At 41.9% G+C, this 27,234-nt stretch overlaps 1 protein-coding gene across 1 annotated transcript in view; it reads right to left on the minus strand.

Moving 5' to 3' along the window:
* Positions 1 to 27,234, minus strand: part of DGKG (diacylglycerol kinase gamma) — a 177,095-nt gene that overhangs the window by 32,675 nt on the left and 117,186 nt on the right. The window contains 14 exon segments of the mRNA XM_033150090.1: positions 4,198 to 4,262; positions 9,817 to 9,921; positions 9,923 to 9,978; positions 10,486 to 10,575; positions 12,530 to 12,615; positions 13,527 to 13,551; positions 13,554 to 13,600; positions 14,655 to 14,728; positions 15,593 to 15,709; positions 18,831 to 18,929; positions 19,679 to 19,795; positions 20,766 to 20,854; positions 22,703 to 22,820; positions 27,073 to 27,192. Of these exon segments, the coding sequence (XP_033005981.1) occupies positions 4,198 to 4,262; positions 9,817 to 9,921; positions 9,923 to 9,978; positions 10,486 to 10,575; positions 12,530 to 12,615; positions 13,527 to 13,551; positions 13,554 to 13,600; positions 14,655 to 14,728; positions 15,593 to 15,709; positions 18,831 to 18,929; positions 19,679 to 19,795; positions 20,766 to 20,854; positions 22,703 to 22,820; positions 27,073 to 27,192 (1,208 nt within the window).

The raw sequence follows: 27,234 nt of genomic DNA on the forward strand, positions 1-27,234 counted from the left end.
AAATATCCAAAGCTTGCCTCCGTCAGACGCAGGACTCTGGATGAAGTAGACTACTGGTGAAACCTTTCTACATCCATTACAGAAGGTTCTGGGGCATGGCCCAGGGGCAGGGGTGAAAAATCTTTTTTGGCCTGGTGGCTGTATTACATCTGTGGATAGCTGTGGGGAGTTGCATTCTAGGCAGTGGATGGGTGATCAGACCCCAACCAGTCAGGGCCAGATGTGTACACAATCACATACCCTTAACACACAAACACTGAAACTCTAAAAGGCTCTAGATATCGAGTTAGAACATGATGCAGAGCATTGACTGGGACTCTTGAGCCTCTTGTTTTCTTTCATGAACTGAGAATGCATCCATACACACTTAAGGTAGTTGAAGATTGCAAGAACAGATTAGTCGCAGTGGACAAGCAAACTTTTAAGGAAGTCATGGAGGAGATATAAAGCTGCAATATACTGAAACAGATCATCCACCAGGTGGTCCATTTAGTCCAGTTTTCCTTACTCCAATTGGGCAGGGGGTCCCTTTCTCAAAGCTGTTACCTAGGACCTTCTGCATGCAAAGTATATGTTCAATAGCTGAGCTATGTTTCCTCTGTGAGGAATTCTTGAAAAATCTGCAAAGAAACCCAGTATTTCCAGGAACACTGTTCGAAAACTATGAGATACCCTCAATCTGTTTTTATACCTAATGCCCCATCCTTCCTCAGAGCTGCTCTGTAAGTTCCCAGATTGCTGCTGGCCAAGCTGTGTAGACAGTTGGTTAGAAATGCATGTCCACAGGTTCCTGGAGAGGAAATCCATGGTTAACCAAATAAACCACTAATAAGAGGTGGGAAGGCATAGCAAACTAAATGGCAAGTAGAGATGTTGATTGGGTTGCTCTCCATGGAGGATGGCTTCATAAGAGAATCAGGAAGCTGGATGAAGACCAAGTATTTTTGGATGGTAGGGAAGAAAGAGAGAGAAGTAACATCATGGGCCAAGAAACACTCAGGTGCATAAGCACTTAGCTGGCATTCAGGCTATGATTCTGGTACCTGTTCTTAAGTTTCCTAGAAGCAGTGTGCATATGCCAAACATGCCAAAGCAAAAATGTAACATTTTGCCATTAGTATTAATGGGAAATGAACCCATATGCAAGGAGTCTAATGACACAGCCATGCTATTGGCAGGGATGTGCGCAGTAATGAAAAAATAATAATCTTAAAGGAAAACTAACACTCAGAAGAAATGATGTTGTCTATATTAAATCATTTTTAAAAGGTTGTTGAATATGGATTTCTGCAGAAAGCAGAATGTCCAGTTATAGACTGCAGTGGGGGGAAAGGAAGAGAGTTGAAAGCAGTGTTTTTCCCCCCAGCCAGAGCTCAGCTCCAGCACCTTTCAGGTGCATAGCTGTCAACTTTCCCCTTTTTTTAAAGGGAAATTCCCTTATTCCGAATAGGATTCCTCGAAACAAAAGAGAAAAGTTGACAGCTATGTTCAGGTGTCTGCCATTGCCATTCTCAGAGAACAAGGGAAAAGTCCGTGACAAGCTCCAGCACCTCCAGCAAAAATAGCACTGGCTGAAAGGTAAGTTCTCTGTGAAGGAGGTCTGATTGTTAAACCACTCTGGGAACTATAGTTCTGTGAGGTCTCCTAACAACTCTCAGCACCCTTAACAAACTAAAGCTCCTAGCATTTTTGGGGGGAAGCCATGGTTGTTTAAAGTAGTATCATAGTGCTTTAAATGTATGGTGTGGAGGTCACCCAAGTCTTTGTCTATGTGATGGCCCATCTGATAGCACCTGAAGCCAGGTCCTTCAACTGTTTCTCATATCCATCAACTTTTCCCCATATTACTTTGTTCATAGGTTCAATTGGAAGACCCTGTGACTGAATTAATGCATGCTATGGCTTTCAGCCTTAACACACAAGGAAGCTATATGAGATGTACACAAACCGGAAATGTTATGGACATGAAATTATTTATTTTAAAAATGTCTGAGTAGCTTTTTACCATTTCCCTATTTATTGTTCACCATCTAAGTGTGTGTTCATGCAATCAACTCCACATATAGGCAGCTGCTTCTTTCTCACTGCGCAGTTGTGGCAAACAGATCACGGCATTGCTCAGCTCATCAGGAAGGTTTCTGAGCGCATGCACCAGCCTGATGTTTTGCGCAGGTACCAAATGATTCAACCTGGCTACATCTGAACATACACAGTTGAGCTAAACATCAGTGAAGGGTGGGGGCAAAGCAGTTGTGTGAACTGTTAGAAGAAAAGGGGATACATTAAAGCATTACACCATTCTTAGGTTTCTCATTTCATATTAGCGATTTTATCCCTGGGGTACATTTTAGAGGATAAGAGTGATTTTCACTTTCGAAGAAAGCTTGGAGTGTGGTTGGAAGCGTGTTAAAGGTTCTAAGGAATTTATGAACACAAGAATCCTAGGAGTAATTCCCCGAATGTCTCCTGCACAGGCCATTAGTGACAAGTCTCCCGTTTTGTGAACTGTAAGCCAGGACCATTTTTTATGAACTGCAAGTGAAATGTGAGCTAGTTCTAACCTGATGTTGTGCCTTGCCTTGATAGCCTGTTCCTGCTGGCCCCTGGAATTTCTATGTAATTATGAAGTGTGAATGAATAGCACTGGGTTTACAGCCAAGCTCTAGCAGCTTTCTATGCAGAAATTAAAGCTCCAAGACCTGCAAATGTAATAGTTGCAAATCCTACAATGGTATAGGCCACATTGCCTCAGGACTGCATGCCATAAGGCTGACGTAATTAACTGCTGTACAGAGGGAAATGAGTTTCTTCAGTTACAGTTTCAGGTAAAAAAAACAAAAAACAAAAAGCAAACCATCAAGTTACAGTTGAGTTAAGATAAAGAGAAGGGGTCAAATAGAGATGGCCAGGTAATACAGATTTATATATGAATCCTCAAATAATATTTGCAATGTCTGAGATGGCCATTATTTGGATATTCCTTATCAGTGAAGGGCTCTGTTCCTAGAGAAGGGGAGAGACAGAAATGCTAATACATGTTTCTTTTACAGAGATGAGTGAAGTAGATTATTTACCTTTGCCTTGCTAAAATACTCAAGAAGGCCTTTTGATTGATACCTGGCTTACTTATGGGCTGATACGAACAAAAAAGGAGGAAATATTTCATTTTCTCTGCTGCATGGGTTAGACTAGTTGATCCTCAGGATCCCTTCCGACTCTCTGCTTCTATGAGGACCATCCCTTTGCCATCATACTCGACACCAGTGAAGGCCAACTGGTGGCTCATGGGCTGGATCCCACCTCAGGAACATATTACTAGACACCCAGTTACCCTACCAAATATTAATCAACATGTGGTTTTACACTGGTAAAAGGTTTGCTCATGGTTTCATTGTACTGTGACATGCATGTATATATATTTTTAAAAAACCAAATATATATAATGAGTACATGTTGGTCTCCCATATTTAAGTGCCAAATGAGAAGCACAGGAAAAGCCATGCCCACTACAAGGTATGAAGCAACATAAAGGAACCATCAGTATCCCTTGCTTGATGTATATGTGGAAGCCTGTATTGGCTGCACTTCATCCTTGCCTGCTGCAGAAATTGGTGAGAGAACAATGTGGGCAAACTTCAGCTTATGTGTGGGTTGCCTTTAACAGCTGCACCCCACAGAAATTGCTATTTCCATGCTGCGCAAAGCATCACCTGTTGATTTCTTCCTCCCATTCAGCTGTTAAAATCATGGAGGTGTCCCTAAGTAGGATGGCTACCCTAGGCTTACAGGGGTCAGATACTGTCATACAGATATTCCTGGGGAAATGTTTGGCCAGTGTGCCAGGTTCTTTAGCCACCCAGCAGGTGAACAGAACCCAGAGCCAGGTGGTGGCTTCCTACCAAGATGTGTTGCATCCCATTACCATAACACCAACTCAGACAAACACAGAGAAGAAATGCCACCCATCCTCTCACCAACTCAGGAAAATTCCAAGCAATACACAATAGCTGAATACCACCTTAGACTTACTCAGAATAGACCCACTAAGTTAGATCCATTAATTTCAGAGGCCTACTCTTCAGTAAACCATAGTTGAAGATCATCCAATGTAAACAAATGGCATTATTCCATCATAAAGTTACTGAACGCCTTCTCTTCAGCACTACAATGACAGTGAAGAAGGGGAAATATATTTACCTGCTGTTAAACTTTTCCGGATGTTTTTCCCTCATCATGTGGAATCTGTGTGCAATGGATGCATCCTATAAAGAGAGATTTGGGGGGGGGATTAGTCAAGAGGCCTTCCAGATACTGAAGACAGTCTCATCAGAGTTCTGATTCGGGTGTCCCACGAAACTGCACAATTAGCACTTTTCACCCATAAATTGTGCTTTCAGTTTTTGTGGGCAACAGACCTTATAACTGATTTTAAAGTTACTTTTCCCCATGTGTGTTTTAAAGTTATAAAAACAGGAACACTATGGGAAATACGACATTTCTCTATTTCAGAGCACTCAAGAGATCATGCGGAGCTTCTAGGGCTTCCCAAAGCACCTCCTAAAGTTATTCGTGACAGAGTTACATCTGATTAATTCAACATTATGAATCCTTGTGTACTCCTTGCGACTTTTCCCATGCTTCTCAGAGCTCCTTCAGAGGACCTGTTTATTGGACATGCATTCTGATTTGCTTGCACAAAACTTGTGACTAGTCTTTATTGAGAATTTCTTCTGAATTGTTTGCTTGGAGCTTATGTGACAATGAACATTCATCCTACTTTGTCTGTGTGGTGTTTATGCATCATTCATTCATTCATTCATTCATTCCACACTTTTTAGTGTATTTCCCTGTCACTTTCCTAACTGCAAAAAGTCACAGAATCATAGAATCCCTTAAAAAAAAAGAAAACTAGTGGATTTGTTGCATCAGGGTTACAGAGCGCTTTGATACACTTCAATTGCACAAAAGTAAATTTCCAGTAAGTACTTGAATCTCTCCTGGAAAATATTGACTGTATGAAGGCAACCCCAGCTTGAGTTTTTAAGATGCAGGCAAAGAATTGTAGCAGGCCCTTAGAACGACAGCTTTTGAAAGGACAATAACCCATATTGTCTAGGCATATTGTTCACTGTAATCTCCTTTGCACCTTAGAATATTAACATAATCATTTTTAAAAGATCATCAGGAGCCCTGATTGGCATATAAATCAACAAAGAATGCATCAAAACAGGCCTCTATGGGATGACCTAGCTCAAGCCTTCTTAAATTAGCGGGAAACTTGTTATCCCACTTATCTATACTGTGCGTCTGCTGTATTTGAGCAGACATAAACCTCAAGTAGTTTTTGAATGGCCACATAATGCACACACACGTAAACAGAGGTCACAAATAGTAACACAAGGGCCCCCTCTTGCAGTCTCTCTGGGTTCGGATTAGCCTAAGGAATGTGCTTTCTTCCATCCAGGGATTAGCAGGCTGTTCATCATCCACATCTCAGTGATGGGGTGCAGAGGTGTCACTAGTCTCAGGGACTTGCAAGCCATGGCCTGATCTATTTGTAATCCAAAACTTCTGTTAGTGATATAGCTGCTGGCCCACATTTCTCACAGCCCAAAATAAAGGGGGCAAAGATGGGAAGCAGCATGTGGCAGCTTGGACTCAGAGGTGAAATGGCTTGTCATCGTCAGTGGTAGTATTTAAAGGCCCTTGTCAGCAATGAGATTTTCATAAAGCCCTCCAATTACTTTCATTGACCAGCTAGCACCCTGCAATTGATTACAATGCACAATAGATCTATGGAAATCGTGCCACAAGTTACACAAAATTAACTTTCCTTAAAGATCTGCAAAGTGTTAAGACAATTTAAAGTTATTTAATGCAATATTAAGCATTAAAGTTATTTAATGAAATATTAAGCATGGGCTATGGAATCTAAAAGTCAGCACTTCAGTTATAGCCACTTTTAAGACATACTGGCCATGTTTGTAACACATTTATGACAATCAATCAATTACTTATAAATGGAACCTCAATATAACATGAGACTGTTTTTAAACAAATGCTTCAGTGCCTTTTTTTTTTTAAATCAGCTGTTTCTCCCACCATGTCAGAATGCTAAAACGAGCCAGCTGTTGTGGGGAGCTTCTTAGCAACCCTACAACACAGGTAAAGTGATATCTTTTATTGGATCAACTTCAATCAGGGAAGGAGCATGCAATCCATTAAGTTACACAGAATTCTTAACTGGGCAGAATAGAAATTCAGGTAGTTAAATTTCAGGTACAGAAAGGAAAAGGCTGCTAATGTTATAGCAAGAAATCAAATTCAATAGTGCAGAAATGCTCATGCTAATGTAATTAGTGAGGAACAACTTATAAAGGAAGCAATGATTAAGTGGGCCATTGATATTGAAATTGATGAGTGGGAAAAATTATGGAACCGAACAATGAACTTCTCGGCATGTTGCCAAGTAAGAGAATATGTGCAAATAATGCAACGCAGTTGGTATTTGACACCGGTCAAACTGGCCAAAATGTATTAAAAAGATCCAAAACTCTGTTGGGAATGTCTAGAGGGTGAGGGTACTTTTCTTCACCTATGATGGAAATGCAACAGGGCAAAGGAATTTTGGGAAATGTGTATAACAAGCTAAATTTTTTTTTTAAATTCACATTTCTCAAGAAATTGGAAGCATTCCTTCTTGGCATAATTGGGAATGAGTTACCAAACAAAGCCAATAATTTATTCCTATATGCAACAAACATATACACAAGATACAGGAAACAAAGAGAGATCTCAGGGAAAGAACAGTGGTTGAATAAGCTAGTCAGGCTCACAGACCAATCTTGGCCCACCAAGGAGTCCAATTTTGACCACGATGCCATTTTCTCAAAATCCCACCCAACTGTCAATCACCTGATGTTATTTGTGACATCAACTGATGGGTGGGTTCAAGGGACTTCTGCTGCGTGTAGGTGATCCTTCCACCCCATCAGGTGATCAGGAGGGGAGAAAAAGCCGCCTTTTGAAAACATCACCTACACGCAGGACACCCCTTGCAGATAGCTGATGCTTCCAAAAGGCACGTTTTTTGCTTCCCCTTCCATCAAGTGATGGGGAAAGGGAGGATCAGCAAGGGACAAAGAGCCATTGTTATGCGAAAGCAGATCTTCCTAGGCAGCTCTGATGTCAGGAGCCTCAGAAAGGGAGCCCAATTACATTTCAGGATTCACAAGTCAGGATTCACAGTACCCTGTAGCTGAATCCTATTTTCACACAGGAATTCAGCCTTCCTTTATCCAGCTCTGTTCCTGACCACACTACCCACAAGATTGGGTCATGTGAGTCTTTGAAAGATCAGCTGACCAAACTGGCTAAGTCCCATGCCACTCCTGTAGGTCAGCTACCCATATTCTTGCACCACAGACTTCAGGATAAAGACTGTAACTGCTTTTCTTTTCTCATAAAGAGGACTGTCTTAACTAAAAATAATAATTATTGATGCAGAAGTGAGTCTTCTTAGATCACAAGTTTGCAATAAATTCTTATTGAGATTTAAGAGTCATCACAGTCCCCCACAATCTCCATTCTCAAGTACAGAACATAATTTTCAGTCTCAAATATGAGCTTTTTACAGCATGCCCATAAGACAAGAAAACTGCACTCCAACTTATAGCTGTGAGTTGACTGAATGTGTTGCTTCTGGTATGCATATATCTCACTGCTGTTGCTTTAGTTAGCAGGCTTTGTGGGGATGTGGGGGACTTCAAAAACATGGAGAAGCCATTTGTCCCTAGATGACAGTGGGACAGAATAGTATGTACACCATGGACAATGATGCTGCCATTGTATCACCATCCACTTTCTAAAGCCTATTGTTCATCTCCAGTCTGACACACATAGTTATCTAGGGCTTCTGGTACTACAAGGGAAATAGGGAGGGAGATCATGGGAATGAGAGCTGTACAGACAGTGCTTACCAACTTCCGGCGAGGACACCATCGCGGGCGGTCGTGGGTCGCTTCGGTAGCGAGGCGACCCAGGCCGGCTCGGGGGTTGGAGCCCCGCTACTGCAAAGCGGGGCTCCGTTAAACCGCGGGGTCGAGCGTCCCGCGGCTAGGGCTCTCCGGCGAGCCCGCTATAGCTCCGAACCCTTCCCTCGTTCCCCCTGTAAAGGGGGAGTGGGGGTGAAGGGACTAACGGAGCTGGGCTGAGGAGATATGCCCCAACCGGACCGGCGAAGCGGCGCCCGCCGCTCGCAATGAGCAATATCGTTTCTACCTGGCAGAAGCAAGACAGAAGAAGCCCGTTGGCCGTGAGTACGCTAACATTGGATCTATCTTGACATTTGGCGCTACGGGAGAAATGACGGAAAGGAAGCCCGTTCTGATTCCCTTTGTATGAAAGAGAAAGTAACTGTATCGATGGCGACTGCTGTTGCACGCGGTGGATACAAATGTTTCGAATTTTACAAGTGAGATTGGTCAGACCCCTTTTGGGGGATCTAAGTTGGTGGAAATATTTCTTCTTAAAAGTGGATGGAATGTAATCTTTTCGCCCTGACTCCAGGGAAAATGGCTGCGGAGATTTGTGTCTGAGATGGAAAAGTACTGTGACTAAGATGGCAAATACTGAAATTGGATACCCTGTGCCCAGTTCTACCATGTTGGGCTTTGTTTTCAAGCTGGTTTCAGACTCTGGACTGACTCACGAACAAAGGATTATTTTTTTGAAATTAGAATTGCTGAACCAGAAATTAACTTTGCTGAATCAGGATGACAATTTATATCTCACAGGAAAGACTATTCAGAACATTGTTAAAATGGAAGAGACCCTTGCAGGGAGCTTAAGGGAATTATCGAAGTACAAAGTACAATGTTTTTGCAACTCCGAGAAGATGAAAAGTCCTGTTGGAGTGAGAGTCCCAGGATCAGAAGACAATTATATCCAATTTCTGGGGTGAGAGAGCCCAGGAATGACGGGGAAAAGATTTATTTATCTACAATCAAAAGATGAAAGGAATTTGAAGCGAGATGCTGGAAAGTGATGATTTGTGTACCCTGATGCTCCCTGCAAGGACTGTTGTAGACTACGTCCTGGATCTGTGGACTTACAAGAAGAGCACATTCTGAAAAATGGTTTGGTGTAAGATGGAGGAATATCTGGTGGGAGGCCCCGAGATGGGCGTAAGAAAATGGTTAGAAAGGGGATAGGGTGAAATACATTAAGGATAAATTAGATGGTTTATTACGGTACCCTGAAGCCGGTGTGTTAAGATTTTAGTTTTTGAACTAGAGAAGAGATATTTGAATTTTTTTTATTAGCAGCAGTCTAGTGAAAGAAGATATATGATATGATTTGATATAAGAAGCAATATTTGTGTTATGAAGTTGTATTATTAATTATTACGAAGTAATATTGGAATAGACTTGATGTAAAATAAGAAGTGATAGATTATTTTGGAGTAAAAATAAGATTTTAAGATGTATGTTTAGTTAGATTTTTGAATGATTTATTTTAGAGATAAGTTACAAAGTAAATTAGAATTGGAACCAAAGGGGAGAAAACGGGGGAAGTCACCGAGTAATGATTCGAACAAGAAAAGTTTTTTTTTTTGTGTGTAAACAAGATAAGAATTATTGGTGTGTTTTGTTTGTTGTGGTTTGATTGTGGGGTTTGTGTTTGGGTTTGGTGTTTGGGTATGATGTTATATTGTTCTTTGTTTTGTAAAAACCAATAAACTCTTTATAAAAAAATAAAATAAAATAAAGGTGGGTGGGAAGGCACAAAAAAAAAAAAAAAAAAGACAGTGCTTACCACTCCTATGGAGAAGTAGTTGTTGATGATACTGTAAGGGACAGGGTCCCCATTCTCCTCTTTGTCAATAGGGATGACATCAATTTGCCATCGGTCCAGCATTACCCTCTGCACTGTGTTCAATGTCCTTCAGGACCTTCATTAAGTTGCCACCTTCATAACCTTGAGAGTGGAAAAAGGGATGACATATGGTAAGGAACAGAATGTCAGCAGTGCATTATGCCAAGCACTAATGAGGCAAACAGTTGTGTTACAGAGAGCCTGGTTAGGGATGCCTCGGCGCTATGCGAAGCCATAAAAGAAGGCCAAGTGATCAGAAGCAGAGAAGTAGAAACAATCCGGGCAATGATTTGGGCCCAGCAACATCAATGGAGAATGGGGAACCATGCTCTGTGCAGTAGATAGGGATGTGGGACTGGGAAAGATTGCAAGTTGCATGGTGGGTGTGGTAAGATTTCTTTTCTTTTCTTTTTTAATTATACTTTGAAGAGCTGTCAGTGATGGAGTGTCCTCCAGTGGTGCAAAGCCTGGACAATGACAAGTAGGATTAGAAGCAGCTGACAGGTTTCACCAGCGCATGGGGCTGCTGTCAGGAGGGATCAGTGGCAAGTCATGGTGTGAGGTTGTGCTGAATGACCCTACAGTGTTAGGCTGACTCAAAATACTTACCTCCTCCCCATCGTAGGCAGCGGGCAAGGTCATTGCCTGTTCCCAGGGGCAGGATAGCCACAGGAGGGTGTTTTGCTATGTTTATCTTATCTGCAAAAAGAAAAACAGACATCAGAAGCCAACAGATTGCTGGATTCAGCTTTCCTTTTTCTACATCACCTGCCATAGCAGAGCTAACGAGGATTTCCCAGTTGCAGAACGACCCACAGCTGTATTCCCTGGCTATACATGGTGTGTTGGTGTTTGAAAGCAAATTGACCTTACAGTATATTGTAGTTTTATATGTTGCTTTCGCAAACACGCACCTCTCTGAGCACACTTCTGGCTGGGGAACTGCATCACAAAATTCAGAGAAGTGTGAATTTCAAAGGATAACCTTATTTCAGTTAGCTTATTGGTGCAGCAAGTGTGAATAAAATAATTCCCACCCACACCCACCCCTAGTTCCTTGAGCTCCTGGACCTCAGTTCAGAATTTTAGAAGACCAAGCCTGCAACCCAATCTATGTGTGCAACTTTCAGAAAAGGAAGGTAGGAAAGACCCTTTATAATATGCCTGCAGTCAAAGATCTGGCTGGTTAATGCCAATCAATATCCTCTCCTGCTGCAGGTCCAACCTCCTTGGGCTCCTTGCCTCAAGTCTTCCCGGCTACAAACTTTTCCTTGTGCGCACTTCAACAGTACAGAACTCTCCCTGTCTCTAGGCTGCATGAGAGACATGCTTTCAGCCGCCCCCGCTTTCTCATTTGTTGCCAACATCCATCTTTCTTTCAAGGGAGGGAAATCCTTGGCATGATGCTGCCAAAAGAAGGGAACTCCGCTGAAGGAGCGAAAGGACGCTCTGTCGTGGGGAGGACAGAAATGATATGTCTGCAAACTTATGCATACTCACTTGGCGTAAGGCCCATTGTTATTAGTGGATACCAAGGGCATTTCTCCTCTCAGTTCTTATCACCTGTGTGCATTTCTTTGTCAGGTTGTAAGCCATTTGCAGAGGCTTGTCTTTTGTTCCAATTTGCACAACACTTCATTCAATGTTAGATGCTGAATAATAACGGCAATGTTAACGGAGATGCAAATTGGGGAGGCGGGTAGCGGGGGAGAGAGCATCTGCTACTCTTTCTGGCAGAGGAAGGAGGAGAAGATCATTGTGGCCAGGTTGTCAATTTGGAATCTTCAACGCTACAGACTGCTCCTTTTCTGTTCATAATCATTATATGGGGCAGAGGTGCGTGTGGGCATACAGTTCTAAACACAGTGAGGATCCCCGTAAGACAAATCAACCACCAAGATCACTCAAATACTTGTGTGTTTTAAAAAAAAAGAAGTTTAAAAAGTACATTTTACATGCATTTGAGTCTTCTCGGTGGATGAGGTGTGTGCGTGGAGACAGGACTGGTCCAATATATTTTGTAGTCTGAAGCATGGGACAATCTGGAATCCTCATCAGAGCTCCAACAAAACCCTCATAATCCTTGTATGGGACAGTGGCGAGCATGTTTGAGTCTGTGTATGTAGATGGGGCCCAGCCCAATACATTTTGCTGCCTGGGGCCAAGATGATGTTCTGCTCCAGCTGACTGGACTGGAATTTGACTCTTGCACCAATCCTAGCAATGGACGCTGTCCTCCACAGCACCTGAGGGGCAGCAGGCTAGGTTAGAGGGCAGCGGAGTAGGCTGTGTGCAACAAAGCTCTGTCCCTCCCTGCTGCTCCCTGCCTCCCAGCACCTGCTAGCTGAGGTGGTTGCCTCACTCTGGCTAGCAGAAGAACTCTAATTTCAGCCCCTCAAGGCAACACAGGAAGCTGTCTTATATTGGAGTCAGAGTCGGACCATTGGTACATCTGGCTCAGCACAGTCCACGCCTGGCAGAAGTCCAGGGTTTCAGGCAAGTAGCTTTTGCCAGCCCGACTTGCAGATGCCAGAGGCTGAGCCTGGGGGAGGCATGTGCTCTGCTACTGACTTACTAGAGCCCCCCCTCTCTCTTACACAGTAGTGATCCCAGGTGTATCAGCTACCCAACGAATCTAACGAATCCAATTTACCTATGCAGTCCAGGATCCATCCAACTGTCCCATCTCCTCCGCAAGCCAGAATACGGAAGTCTGGAGCATCACGGAAAAAATTTAAACTAAGAGAAAGCAGAAGGAAAAGGTAGGGAAGCTCTTTAGAATAACTCGCTTGCCATATATGGGAAAGAACGCCACGTCTAAACTGCTTTTTAAATTCACACAAAAGCAAATGTGAAAAAGGCACCTCAGCCTTGCTGCTCTCCAAAGTCTTAAATCATGCAATTCTTGCTCATTCTCAAGTTTGCAATAGAACAAAACAAGGAAAACCAGTGAAGAGTCAACCTGCACAGCACACATTCAGGAAGAACACCCATAAAGGAATACATGACAGTTTGTAAGAAAGATCTGCATGAAGGGGAATAGATGTTGTTGTTGTTGTAAAATCCATGCAAACTTTGGACAAGATCCTGCAGCTGGTTGCTGCAACAACATCCAACTGACAGCAGTGTGATGGGCCTTAGCCACAAATAACAACAACAACAACAACAACAACAACAATATAATTTATTATTTGTACCCCGCCCATCTGACTGGGTTCCCCCCCCCCCCAGCCACTCTGGGCGGCCTCCAACAGATATTAAAATACATTAAAATATCACAGGTTAAAAACTTTCCTAAACAGGGCTGCCTTTTTCAGGATTGTATAATTTGTATTCAGGTGTAATATCCACAGGTATTCCATCAGGAGCATGTAGAGTCCCAGAGCCCAAAGGTTTATTGCCTTAAGACAGACATGGCAAATATCATAAACTCCACCACAAGCTCCACGCATAATTCTAAAGAATTGGCAGCAGGCTGAGTTCCTCAAGCGGAGGTATGTTAAGAAGCTTCAGCGAGAAGGGAGGTGGAAAGGGAAACTGGAGAGGGAAGGTGAGCAAAAAGGAAATGGGGAGTTAGAACGGACAGCACAACTAAGAGGGAATAGTAAGGATAGCAAAATGGATGCATGTTGATCAATAGATTTCAATACCCATGAGTGGGTCCTCCTCGATCCGGTTGTAAACTTGTCTGGGGTTGAGTAGATAATGGAATTTCCGATGAACCCTGAAAATAAGTAAGAAAAACAAGAAGTGATGGCCGCTAAAAAGGAGAGTAAAGGCTAGGATAGGAGGGAAACCTGTCAGTTTCACTATGTCTCAGTCTCTTATTTTTCTAGTCTTAAATTCTCCACATTTCCACGCCAGTTTTCATTTTTCTGTTTAAAAAAAGTCCTCATGAAAATTCATCAGAATCTTAGTGCAAATTTCTCCTAATACTACATGTTTGCAAGCAGTTTTGCCCCAAAATACACATTTTTGCAAATCAATTTCCCCCTATTATAGTGCACACTTTACCGCAATATATGCATTTTTGTACTCATTACTTGGCCAGAAAATTGCACTACAAGATTTGAAGAAGTGCACATTTTTTGAAGGATGTTTGTGTATCAGTTTATGCATTGTTTTGGAAAGTGAGAATTAGGGAAGTTTGCCTTTAAATGTGAACGGATTCCAATTTCTCCCTTATCCCTAGCCAAGGCAGATGATTACACTTTCTTAGCATCAGCTATTCTCTACCCATACCACATCCTGTTCAGGGCAGCTCCACAAGTGTAGCAAAAAGTTGCCACCTTCATATTCAGAAAATGGAGGGTGCTTTTGGATTGATGTTTTCTGCATTGTGGACCCATCTTTTCTCCTTTTTCTTTATTATAAATTTATTTAAATTTTCAGATTTACAAACAATCATCAAGCAAATAAAACAATTTCCATATGGAAATCTTTTCTCCTATTTCTAAGCCCCCTTCTGAAATGTTTGCTTCATAAATACTTTTGAAATACAGCTGTCCTTACCAAGCCAAAGACTGGTGGTGTCCCAGGCACCATATAACAGGTATCAGTGACACTCTTGCATCACATTGAGCAATGCTATCTGGGGTATTTCCCAAGCAACACAATATTGCTATCTGATTGCAGGGGAAATGCAATATCTCTGCTATTACTTCCTTAAGGGAAGATGTTTGCATTACTTACAATGATTACTAAATGTGTATTTACTGTACCAAAAACCACTATCCTGCAGAGGGTACAATTTTCCAATAGGAGGAAGGGAAACATACCTTTCTCCTTGTCTCCCTCCACTCTTGGGGTTCACAAACACCAACAGTGGATGTGTTCCAGGCTTAGGGGTGATCTAGAAAGCAAATGATAAAGCAAACAAAGAGCCTCCTTATACAACATACAAAACACCATTCATGCAAAATGGGGGAGAATGAGTCATACGGCACTGTCACAGAGGAAGTAAGGCATGCAACTGGCAACATGTTGGGTCAGCAGAATCTGGAGAAAGCTGGGCACCACCAATCTGTGCACTTATTCTTATCCACACCTATTCTGTCTATGGCCTTCTAAGCACACGAGCCACAGCCTCAGCTCGGCTGTTTAATATATACAGTACATCCTTTTGCCTTATGCTCCACAAATATCCTCTTGTGCGCTTCCTGATATAGGCCTAGAGACTGAACTCTTTAAAGGACAAGGCAGGCATTGCTATTGAGACAATATTAGGTTAGCAGAGCTTCAGCAAGCTTGGGTCCTGTGGGGCGAGCTGCAGAAGGATGGATCCAAGGGTTAATCTGTTAACCATGCACAATTCAACAGGGCGACTATCAAAGTATATTCCAGAACCAGCTTCATGGGGAGACTAGGAGATCAGTGCAGAATGACATCTTCTCCCTGGTATGCCTTCCTCCACAACTAGCCTGCAATTTAGGCATGGTGCACAAAATATAATTATGCAGGTACACACACACTCATTCACAAGTGAGAGAGCAAGTGTGATGTACTGATTAGAGTGCTGGACAAGGGCAGGTTCAAATCTCCACTCAGTCGTGAAGCTCTTTGGGTGACCTCAGGATAGTCACCATCTTCCAGTCTAACCTACTGGTATCTCACCAGGCTGGTGCTGGGATACAGCAGGGATGGGAAGAACCATACATGTTGAGCAGGACAGAAGTCAAATAAATAGATATGATAGCAGCAGCTGTGAACTGTCTACCTGTAGTCCATGCCCATCCACCGTGGTGGTGTTGTATCTGAAGGCCAGGGTTGTATCATCTGGGGATGTGCTGGATGGAGATTCACTGTCTGATCTTCTTGGGTGGGATTGCCTATCCTTTGGAATAGGGAAAATGCATAAAGGACTTTGAAGCATGGATGAAGGCCAGCAAATAACAAGGAAGCACTGACAACATAAACAAAGTGGGAAGGATGACTTCCTCCTGACTGCACTGAAATACAACAGAAAGACCATGAAAGCTCCAAGAGTTAAGCTAGTAACGTATTAAACTTTTGTATTAAAATATTGTCTGTCAAGCAACACAGAATACAAACATATGGATAAACCATCAATAATACATTGTATGAAGTGCAAACCCTATCTGAATATAGTGAGCACATAGTGAATGGCACTGAAGGCCTGAATCAGTCATTCCAAAAGTAGTTTAGAAAGTTGTGTACACAATGATGGCTCCAAAGTTCAATATTTGACTCGCTTCCCAGGCTGATGTTGTTCCAAGATTTATTTTAACTCCAAAATTCCACAATCTGCACAGCTGAAAAGCTTTCTGAGAGGCCCATACGTATATTAAGAAAAGTTAGCTTTTTAACATGCATTTTTAAACACTGATGCAGCTTTCATGATGTTTAGATACCTGAAAAGTGAATGAATCCAAAATATTTATACTAGTCTATGTTTAATCATATTTATACTGCAGTTTTCAGCCAAAATTGGCTCTCAAAGCAACTTTAAAACACTAAAAGCATCACAAAACCTCATAGATTATTCTGAATAGCAATAGTAACAGAGGAATAAATTAATATGAGAAAAATCCAGAAAAGAGAACCACATAATAAAATAGACAAAACTTTCTTCTTTAGTATCTCCAAGGGCTTCCTTCACTAGGATCTAATTGCCAGCTTTGTTTTTTCTTAGCAGTGGCAAAAGGGAAATCCTGGGGCATGATGGGGTTCCAAATTCCAGTATAACAGCCATATGCCATCTCAACCAGCTCAGTGAATTCCACATCGGCTTAAAAAACAAAAACTGAGCTGACTCTTATAAATCTTCTGAATCCATTCACTGTTTTAAGCAGTCCAAGTATGGTGTTTGCCATGTTTAAAAATGTCCAAGAGCCCCTTTTGGAAGCAAACGTAAAAGTGGATAGGCTCCCATAGGGTTTATGAGATGTGGAGATGGTGGAACTGTGAGATTCATGTCAAGCCCTGAGTAGGGAGCAAGTCAAATATTGAACTTTGGAACCATCATTGTGTCCATCATTTTAAGCCACCATTGAAGCTATTGATTCAATATGATTCACTGCAGGACCAGTAAATTAACAAAGATTGTTTGCACCAATAGTGGATGGCATGGTGGGGCGGAGGTGCTTACCTGAACGCCTCGCTTGGCTGCTTACCAGGAGGGAGAGGGGGAAAGGTGAGGCAGTGGGGAAGGCAGTGCAGTGCCAATGCACTGGCAGGAGCAATGCATTGGCTCAGCTGGTGCGTTTGCACTGCACTGACTTTGCTGCCACCACGCCCCCCTCCTCCCAGTAAGAAGCAATGGCCTGCTTTCTGGGAGGTCGGGTAAGTGCCTTTGCCCAAACAATCTGTCTACTACTGTTTAGCACTTTATGAAATGTATTACTGAATGCTTATCATCATGGCACTGTTTGACAGACAGCATTTAATATATTATACATTAACTTTCGGTCTTCTGTTATGCATTTTTGGGTGTCTGCATTTCCACTAGCAAGTAATAAGGTTATGTTTTAATTTCTCTCCCAGTTCCAATGGTTTCTTCCCCCATGGATTTACAAGTTTATAGATTCTGGAGTGGGACATAAATCTGACGAGAGAGAGATAGATAATGTCCTATAGACTGGTAACTTGATTTCCTGTTTTTAAACTTTATTCACAGAATGGTTTTTAATTAAAAAAATTGCTACTGTTCTTCATATTTAATGTGCAATCCAGATCATTGGCATTTTCATGATTTTTTTTACCTCACATATACAATTTCTTCCTTGCGACTCAATTGCCAGCTTTCACTATTTCCCCATTTCTCATAGTTCTGAACACAGAAAAAGTAGACATAGCATTTGAAAGTAAATGTTTGTACTACCACAAGTTCCTCATTAGGAAAGAGGAAACTTCTTAATTTGTGGAAGTTGTGGAGCACTCTTTCCGCAGAGGTGTGTTTTAAATATTGTGCTTTTAATTGTTGCAACCCACCCTGGGACCTTCAAAGATATGTCATTTCTGAGCCTCTCCATCTTACATTCTTGCACACCTTGGAGTGCCTGTGCCTATTCCAAGTAATCACAAAGTGGCTCTAACACAGGGATAGGCAACCTCCAGCCTACTAGCCTAATCAGGCCTGACAGGCCTTGGAGGTTGGCCCACTAGACCACTGTGGGCAGACCATGCCCACCTTTCCAACGCTTGACATCATAGAAGATGTCAAGTGCAGGAAATTTGTAGCTAAAATGAAGCTGTAGCTAAAATGAAGAAGATTTGGCTTCCGATTCTTCCTTTGAATGCAAAGGACCTTCCTCTGCAGGCAAGACTTGAGCAGCACCTGAAGAGAGAGAAAATGTTCCTTTGGGTCATCTGATGTCATCCTGACATAAGGTGATTGACAGGCGGACAGCCCTACCCACTTGCCAAAATAGTCTATGTGGTGCTCAGGATCCAGCTAGATCACTTGATTTTGTTCACTATCCCTGCCTGCTTTAACAGGAGGAAATGCTTGTGCATAGACTACATCATATGGCACAGCACTCTTCCTTTGAGTTTTTATTTTCAGCTACTTTCCTTTCTGCAACGAAGCCTAAGGCTGTATGCTAATGATTATTCACTTGAAGCAACTGGAGTGATATTCCTCTTCTAGCAAGCCTCAATTCACTATTAGTAAACTGACAACTGCATATAGTTAATGGGGTAGTGGGGAAGGTATGATAGCAGTAACAGTGGCTCAATACGAAATGCCCATATTGCAAGCAATTTGTCATTCAGCCTTCTTAGGGACACACCAGCTTTCTAGTAATGGACATAAGAGGCATTCTCTAGCAGCTCTATAGGGAAGTACCTTGGTTTTAAGTTAACAAAATCAGTTTGGGTTGGATGGGTTGAAAATCTTAAGTTTTTGAGAGAGCATCATCTAGCGGCCTTCATATGTGAGACAGAAAATGCCAATCATTAAGCCCATTTCATAGGTGACAAGCAGGCTCATTTACCAGAACAACTGGGCAGATGTGCGAAGGCAATAAGATGTGGTCCTTGAGCTGCCCACCATCACACTCAGGCTTCACATGAGAGGCACATTTGTTGTGAAGCTGCAAGAGGAGAGAACACAGCACAAAGATTCTCTTTAAATATATCCATAAAAAGGAAGGTTGTTACAAGTAATGGCAAGGTGGTTTCTCTAGCTGGCATTAATAAACAAGATAAATAAATATTACCTAGCTAATATTACATTACATGTTGGAAATGTCAGAAGACAAGAGGGGACTATTATTATATATATTGGGAATGCAAATGGGGGGGGAGAGAAAAGAAGTAGTATTGGGGGTTAAGTAACTATCAAACAGAAAGAATCTTAGGATTCACTGGCTCAATTATGGTAATGTTATGGTAAAAGATGAATGAATATAAATATTAGCCTCATATGTGGTCCCTGTGGATTGGGGCCTACTGATTAGGGAACTCCAAGATCAAATGTAGCCTTTCCTGAACTGGGGAAATACCGGTATGTCAGGGTGAGTGGAATAAACCAACTTATAGATAGTGGAATGATTTCTATATGTGCAGGATGCCTTCTGTATTTGATCCCAGGCTCATCCTACCGAATCAATCAAGTAACAAAAGCTCAGTCACATTCCATGGCTCCTCAACAATATTCAGTGTTGTGACCATTTTCACAATCAGGAGAACAACCAAGGAACAGATGTCTTATTTATTCACAGGCATGCCGTGATTATTGCCAATATAGAAGAAACATGGCCTGCTGATGTAGGAGGTGACTTGCCTTGAGCAGCTTAGCATTCTTTAAAAAAATACCACCACACTTGCTTCACGTACTCACTGTGATTTGGCACCATACACAATGTAGTCCGGTAATGCCCTGGTAGCTCTTGATGCTTTTATGACAACGGTCACATTTGGCTGGGGAGTTCCCCTCAATCCACGTGTGCTGCATGACCTAGAAATGCATGAGACAAGGTGATCCATGCTGGAAAAGAAATTCAGGCACTAAATGTGCAGCAAAAAAAGGAGAGGAAATGCTCCTGAATGAGCATCAGAATCCTTATTCCTTCAAATGTTTCAGGATACGTTTTTGAAGCATGGGATAAAGAAAGGAATGGGAAAGTTCGGGGGTGGAAGTCTGTGATCCAACTATCGTGGTGTCTCATGAACCTTCAGCTAAACTCACTGCATTATAAGGCAGGCTACTCACAATTTTAAAAAGCCATTGGTATAGAATATTAGATGGATATTTTAGCCATAATACCACAATGAACTGCTCACATGTGCAGCACTACATGGGCATGCACAATCCAAAAATCATTGCCTTTCTCCATTCCTTTTCTGAGTTCTTTTCCAGTCTTGCAGCCTCTGTTTCTGCTTTGTTTTAGTACCTCTCAGCTATGTTTTAGTACAGCTTCTGGTACCAGCTGCAACTCTGGCCAATGTTTTTTTGATGAGCTACTCTCTCTCCGACTACAAACCCAGCTAGAGTTCCAGCACAATTTTCTTATACATCTAATGATAGGGCTGATGACCATCCTGGGTGCAGGTGCTTTCGTTCAGAGTTCAGGGAACATGGAGCTGCTGAGCTCTAAGAATGTAGGATTCTGCTGCCAGAAATGGGCCTCCGTGTTTTGCTGTTCAGCATTTGCTTGCCTAACCTCCTCTGGAGAAGTAGCCATATCTGCAACAGTTGCCCAGAAGGCAGATTCCTCCCTTTTCAGTTTGATACTTATGAACTATTCCAGCAGTATGGTAATTTGGTGAAGTGTGGTAGCTTATAAAATGCAGGTCCTTCTTGGCACGATAGTAGGGCTCTTATGACTGTGTGGACAGCATGATCTGCATAGCAGATGGCTTGCCTTAGATGGAAGGTCATCAATAAGTGAACACATGCACTAGGCATTCATGAATGCCTTACTCACAGTTGTATTTCTCTTTGATTTCACGTAAGTGCTGATGCAGGGGGCAATCTCTTTGGACACACATCTTTCATGGACTGTGTATTTACAAACTATAGAGAAAAAGAAAAAGAGATCAGTTCTAAGTTTACCTTATATTCAAGGCAAGCAGTTTCTAGCTATTTGGCAGGATTGGCTGTTAGAACAAAGATTTCATGTATCTGTTTGAGATTGTATTTAGGAATTAAAAATATTTTTCCCCAAATGGGTGATCTACTATCTTAATCTATGGTGGTCATGCCTTGGTCATTTTCTCACCCTGTTCCCATATGTGAAATCTGTTTTGAAAGTTGTTGGTGTTGTTTATTAAATTTATTAGCAACTTATCAATTTACAAAAATGACTTACAAAAAAGTCCCATACATACATTAAAACGGGGGGGGGGGGATATATCAAAAGACCCCACACACTCTAAAAGGCCATAGATTGGTAAAAGTCAAAGCTCTGATTAAAACAGAGGGTTTCTGCTTCTATCAATAACTATATTGGTTCCACAGATGGCTGTTATGGTGTTCTGGAAGCAGCCAATACTATTTTGCACTGCATTCAAAAAATTAACCTTACTGCTTTTTATGTTTGCTTGCATTTAATATTAATGGTTAGCATGTGGTTTGAATTTGTTTTTATTAATTTCCCCTTTTTCACTTTCAGCAGCAGCTGAAAAGCAGTTTAGAAACACAGTATATACGTATACAATAAAGTAATCAGAGTAATAGTTACAACAAAAACTATAAATGTTAAAACTTTAGTTTCATCATTTAGAGTTATTCAAATGTCTCAGTCCTAAATTAGCTGCTTAGAAACAAGTCACAAGGATTTCATTGGAATGTGTGTGTCCAAGTCAGACTGCTTAAGGTTACAGTCAGAGTCACTTCTTAAGGCTCCATATGCTTGAGCAATGATTTAGTAAATTGCCTTGTGGATTAAGAGTTGCTAGATTCTGAACCTCTTCAGCAATGGATGGCCAGATCCTGCCATTAATGCAGAGATGGGGAACCTTTTTTCAGTCTGAAGGCCACATTCCCTTCTGGGCAACCTTCTGAGGGCCACATGCCAGGGATGAGCGACGGCAGACGAAATTATGGGCAGAGATACAAATGTAAATTGTATCTTTGTACAGCAGGCTAGTTTCATTCACACATACTGCTCTACCATCCATCCAGACAACTGAAAGGCATTATCAGAGATCAAGGTCTCATTCCAGCCAGGCAAAAGCATTCGGGGTGCAAAGCAGTTAGGAGAGACTTCAGAGGGCCGGACAGAAAGACATAGAGGCCCACAGTTGCCATCTCCTTGAGCCTGAGGTTCCCCACAGAATGCTGACAACCATTTGGAGTGCATAGCAGCAGCTGTAGGGCTGGGAGGATATTGGAGCACATAGTGATTGACTTTGTTGCTACTGCCTAGATCCCTTTGGATCCTAGGAAAGGGTATGAATTTCATTCAACAAGTAGAGGTGAGGCCTGGCTTATGGTTCATCTGTTCCACCACATTTGGAAGTTGCGCATCTAGAAAGATTCCCAAACATTCCCAGAACAAGGAACCCACTAGAAGTAAATACAGTGGACGAAGTAAATACTGTGCACGTGCGGGTTGCAATTCAGCGTTTTTGCGCATGCGCGAGCACCAAAACCCAGAAGTAACCCATTCCAGTACTTCTGGGTTCGGTGCAGTGCGCAACCTGAAAACGCGCAACCTGAAGCGCCTGTAACCCGAGGTATGACTGTACTATGTAATCCCCACTTGCTGGGATTAAATGGAACAAAATAAACCAGGAAATCTTTCTCCTCATCTGTCTTGGGGATTCTGGCATTGTTTGCTCCACTTCATTCGCATGCAGGTCAACAAACAGGGGTGAATCTCACATGAGCATTGTACAAACAGCCTATCTGGGCACTTACAGGAGCAGCAAAGGCCTTGCTTCCTGACGCCCAGCAGCATAGTGCGACAAAAGTTGCAGTAGGCAGGCTTCTTGAAGTGCTTCAGCCTCCACGCATGCTGTCCATCATCTTTCACATTCTACAGGGACGAAAAAAGCCCACTGAGATGGAGTGGAAGATACAGAAGGGAGCTGGGGTCTCTTGCAGCACTTTCCCCCAGGATAATCTTTTCAATTTAGGATGACCAGAAGTGTGATGTAAACCAGTGTTTTTCAACCACTGTTCCGCGGCACACTAGTGTGCCGCGAGATGTTTCCTGGTGTGCCGTGGGAAAAATTTGTTTATTTGATTCCTATTCAAGAGAATTACTTTATATATAGTCAATATAGGCACAGAGTTAAATTTTTTAACATTTTCTAATGGTGGTGTGCCTCGTGATTTTTTTCATGAAACAAGTGTGCCTTTGCCCAAAAAAGGTTGAAAAACACTGATGTAAACTACCTGCAAACCAGTTGTCTGAACTGGTCCATTTACAGCCTCAACAGCCTACTAACATTTTTGAGGATGCCAGTTAGAAAATGTAAAGAATAACATAGTTATGATGTAGACAGATCTTCATAAAGTCCTTAGTAATAACAAAATAAGCTGCCATGACACAGAAGAGATGTTATTTAGACTGCAATCTGTATGTGCTGTATATGGTTTCTTTTTTACAAGCCTCACTTAGAAATGCTAATTATTAAGTGGTATACTTAATAATACTGTAAATAAATAGATGCTGTTACCTGGGAGTAAATCCCACTGAACTAAATGGGACTAGCTTCTGAATTGACATGTATAGCTTTGCGCTGCCAATGACTGGACTATCAAGCCAAATTAGAAGATTATGCATTTTTTAAAAATTGCACTGTAATTTCCCCATTGTAAGCCACGGTGACCCTACTATTTCCAAGCAACTATGAAATCCAAAGAAACAAATTATACAAAGTGTATTAACATACAAGAGAAAGATATTATGGTGTAGCATTATCTATACTGTTTGTTTAATATGGTATAACCATTTAAAAGGGAAACAGAAAGTCTGTAAAGGTGCTAGATTTCCTGCAGCTTGAAGGCAGTATCTATCAAAATTATTTCTATACTATGATCATTGTAACACACAAATTAGTTTTTTTGTTTTATTTTTTTGTTTTGCTCTACCATGTTTTCTAGCCAGGCAAGTTTCACCAGTTTCCAAGGGACTTTGAAGAGTAGTTATTAAAAATGGCATTATCTGAAGAAGAAAGGTTTGATGGAGAAACAAAATCGAAAATTCTTTCTAGTAGCACCTTAGAGACCAACTGAGTTTGTTCCTGGTATGAGCTTTCGTGTGCATGCACACTTCTTCAGATACCAAAGAGTAAGGCAAAGGTAAAGGGACCCCTAACTGTTAAGTCCAGTCACGGACGACTCTGGGGTTGCAGCGCTCATCTTGCTTTACTGGCCGAGGGAGCCGGTGTTTGTCCACAGACAGCTTCCGGGTCATGTGGCCAGCATGACTAAGCCACTTCTGGCAAACCAGAGCAGTGCACGGAAATGCCGTTTACCTTCCCGCCAGAGCGGTACCTGTTTATGTACTTGTACTTTGTGCTTTTGAACTGCTAGGTTGGCAGGAGCAAGCAACGGGAGCTCACCCCGTCGCGGGGATTCGAACCGCCAGCCTTCTGATCGACAAGTCCTAGGCTCTGTGGTTTAACCCACAGCACCACCCACGTCCCATTCGATGGAGAGTACGGTGAGTCAAATATGACAGCATGAAAGCAAATAGAACAAAGGCACCTGGGCGTCCTTTATTACAGGCATGAATGGTAGGTAACCTCAAATGCTCTCTTCTGAATGGTGGTGGTGGTAACTGGTATCTCCATTTGGCACATAAGAAAATGAGTGGAAGCTTCTAAGCACCAAAGCAAATAACTCTCTCACCTCCTACTCATAAAAGCTATTCCTTTGTGCACATAAGAAGAATGTGTGAAAATGGATTCCTCCAAGTGCTTTTTTCTAAAGTCACACGCGCCTACATATGCCACATCAATACTTGCAAAATACTGCTCTGCTTAGCAGCTAAAAAAAATAAAAATAAAAAAGCTGGCTTTAGTAGCCCCCTTATAGAGTGAGTGACACTTCCTCCCATTGTGGAATATCTTTATAAACATCTAGTTCTTGTCATGGCACAGGGATCTCTACCCCCAAATTGAGAAAAACTGTCACACAAATACCCAATATGCATCGCAAGAGCTTCATGAGCGTGACCATCAAGGGCCCATTGTACAATCTGCAGATTCTTGTTTTTCTTCTTCTTTAAAATGCATTTCAACCAAACCATTCGCTATATAGAAAGGCATATGATGGGCAGTACTCTGTAAGGACAGGCAAAGGAATGCCTACTAATTGGGGCTGATGGGAGCCAGCCAGGAAATGTTAGAACTGGATGAAATCCACTGGTGTCATGGTCAAGGAGACAAATGAATGAGAGACTGTGGATGGTCAACTAGTTCCAGGCATTCCTAGACTCAAGGACTTAAGAGACCAATGTGGCCAGGTAGGATAGGTCATCTGCCACCCAATGTGGCCTTTGGTAGTTAAATTGGAACTCTCAGGTTGCAGGATTAGAGAGTTGAGGCAGAGTAAGAACTGAGGTTGGGTGTCCCAAGCAGCGCTTCCTTCAGGATCTGAAATTGGTTATCTATGATTCTGAATGATCAGGGGGGGTCAGGCTTTGAAGTGGCAGAATATGAAATTAAACAAAACGAAAAGAGGTTCACAACCCAAAACTGCTTCATTACATCTAACTTCTGTCTTTATTAAAGTAAGCTATATATACCTCCTTATTTTTTTCTTTTTATAATTGTTACAATTCTTGTTACAATCCTGTTGTTTCTGTTAACAAATTTATTGAATGCCAGCAGCAGTTCATTAATTTTCCTTGTATAAAACAGATGTTATTTGAGAATCTGACTTTTGACATTCTGCTGCCCTCGTGTGGTTTTACTTTTGAAAGTAGCTGTATTAAAAAACAAAAAAACCTTTCTTCTTTTCCTTTGCTATCATTGACTTTATTCTGTGCTCTTTTAAAAGTTATGTTTGTCTCAAAAGGTCTTGTGCAAAAGATGCTCCCTGAGAACTGCGCCTGTAAGCTATTAAGACCTATGTTTGTTGACCTTGACAACAAAAGTGATTTAAGTATCTTTCCCTGAATGTAGCAGAGCCATCATCTGTGCTGTGTGAATGATATTTCTAGTCAAAACAACAGGGGGAGGCAAAGCATCTTGGTATGCATGAGCAATGGTATGTATTAACATTAACACATTTAGTTGCCTTGCCAAATGTGGATCCACCAAATATGATTTGATTCCTGTTCCTAAAGAATAAGGAACTTTTTATTAGTCTTTTTTATCCCACCAAGAAGCTGTGGGCAACAGTCACCCAACACTCTTCCTTTATGAACACGTGAACACTAAGGCTGGATCTACACTGATCTTTAAAAATGCTAAGAAAAAAAAACCGTTATATAGCTCTCAAAGCAATTTTCCATTGACTGCTGTACAGCGCCCCCCGGTGTCACATATTTACAACGGATACCGGTATATAACATAACTCACCTCCTATTTTCCCTGACTGGCAGCATCTCTCCATGGCTCTAAGCAAGCCTCTTTCTCAACACTTGCTGCCAGAGATCGACTGGACCAGGAGCCTTCTTCATGAAATGCGGGTGCTCCACCACTGAGCAGTGGTGCCTCCTCCCTTATACACATCAATGTTTTAAATTGGAGGGTGGGGAACCAATGATTCCCGAGATGTTGTTGGATTACAACATTGGTGATGGGGCTGATGGAAGCTGGAGTCCAACAACGTGGAAGATGGAGCAAGCTTGTTTTGGCCTGCTTCAGAGGGTAGGACTCGAACAAATGGATTCAGTTTCCAACTAAACATCAGGAAGAGCCTACTGATGGGGTAAAAGCTGTTCAACAGTGGAACAGACTCCCTAGGAAGGTTGAAGACTCTCCTTCCTTGGAGGGTTTTAAGCAGAAGTTGGATGGCCATCTGTCATGGATGCTTTAGTTGAGATTCCTGCATTGCATAGATGACCCCCGGGGGGTCCTTTACAACTCTACAATTCTATGATTCTCTGAACATCTGGAGGTTCCCCATACCTGCTTTGAATACAAGCATTTGTTGGAAGTGCCATAATATTATTGAACCAAATATACAAGTAGAAAGAAACTGGGTGTATCGCGTATTTAAACCCTCATTCAAAGAGGAGGAAAATCTTGACTAGCTACTTTTTTCTTTTTTTAACTACTCAGTTGAACATCTTTTGGCTCATCTTCTCTGAAGTTAGGCCAGCTACTCACAGTTTCCATGCCCAGCAGAACCAGCAAAGGAATAGTGGTCATGCCACCCCGAATCCACTCTTCCAGCGTCACAGTTCCATCATGATCATAGTCTATTTCTTCCATCATCTCTTTCAAGATCTGTAGAAGAAGACAAAATCTAATTAGAATCAACAGATCCTC

This window comes from Lacerta agilis, chromosome 5 (genome assembly GCF_009819535.1).
Source record: "Lacerta agilis isolate rLacAgi1 chromosome 5, rLacAgi1.pri, whole genome shotgun sequence".
NCBI lineage: Eukaryota > Metazoa > Chordata > Lepidosauria > Squamata > Lacertidae > Lacerta > Lacerta agilis.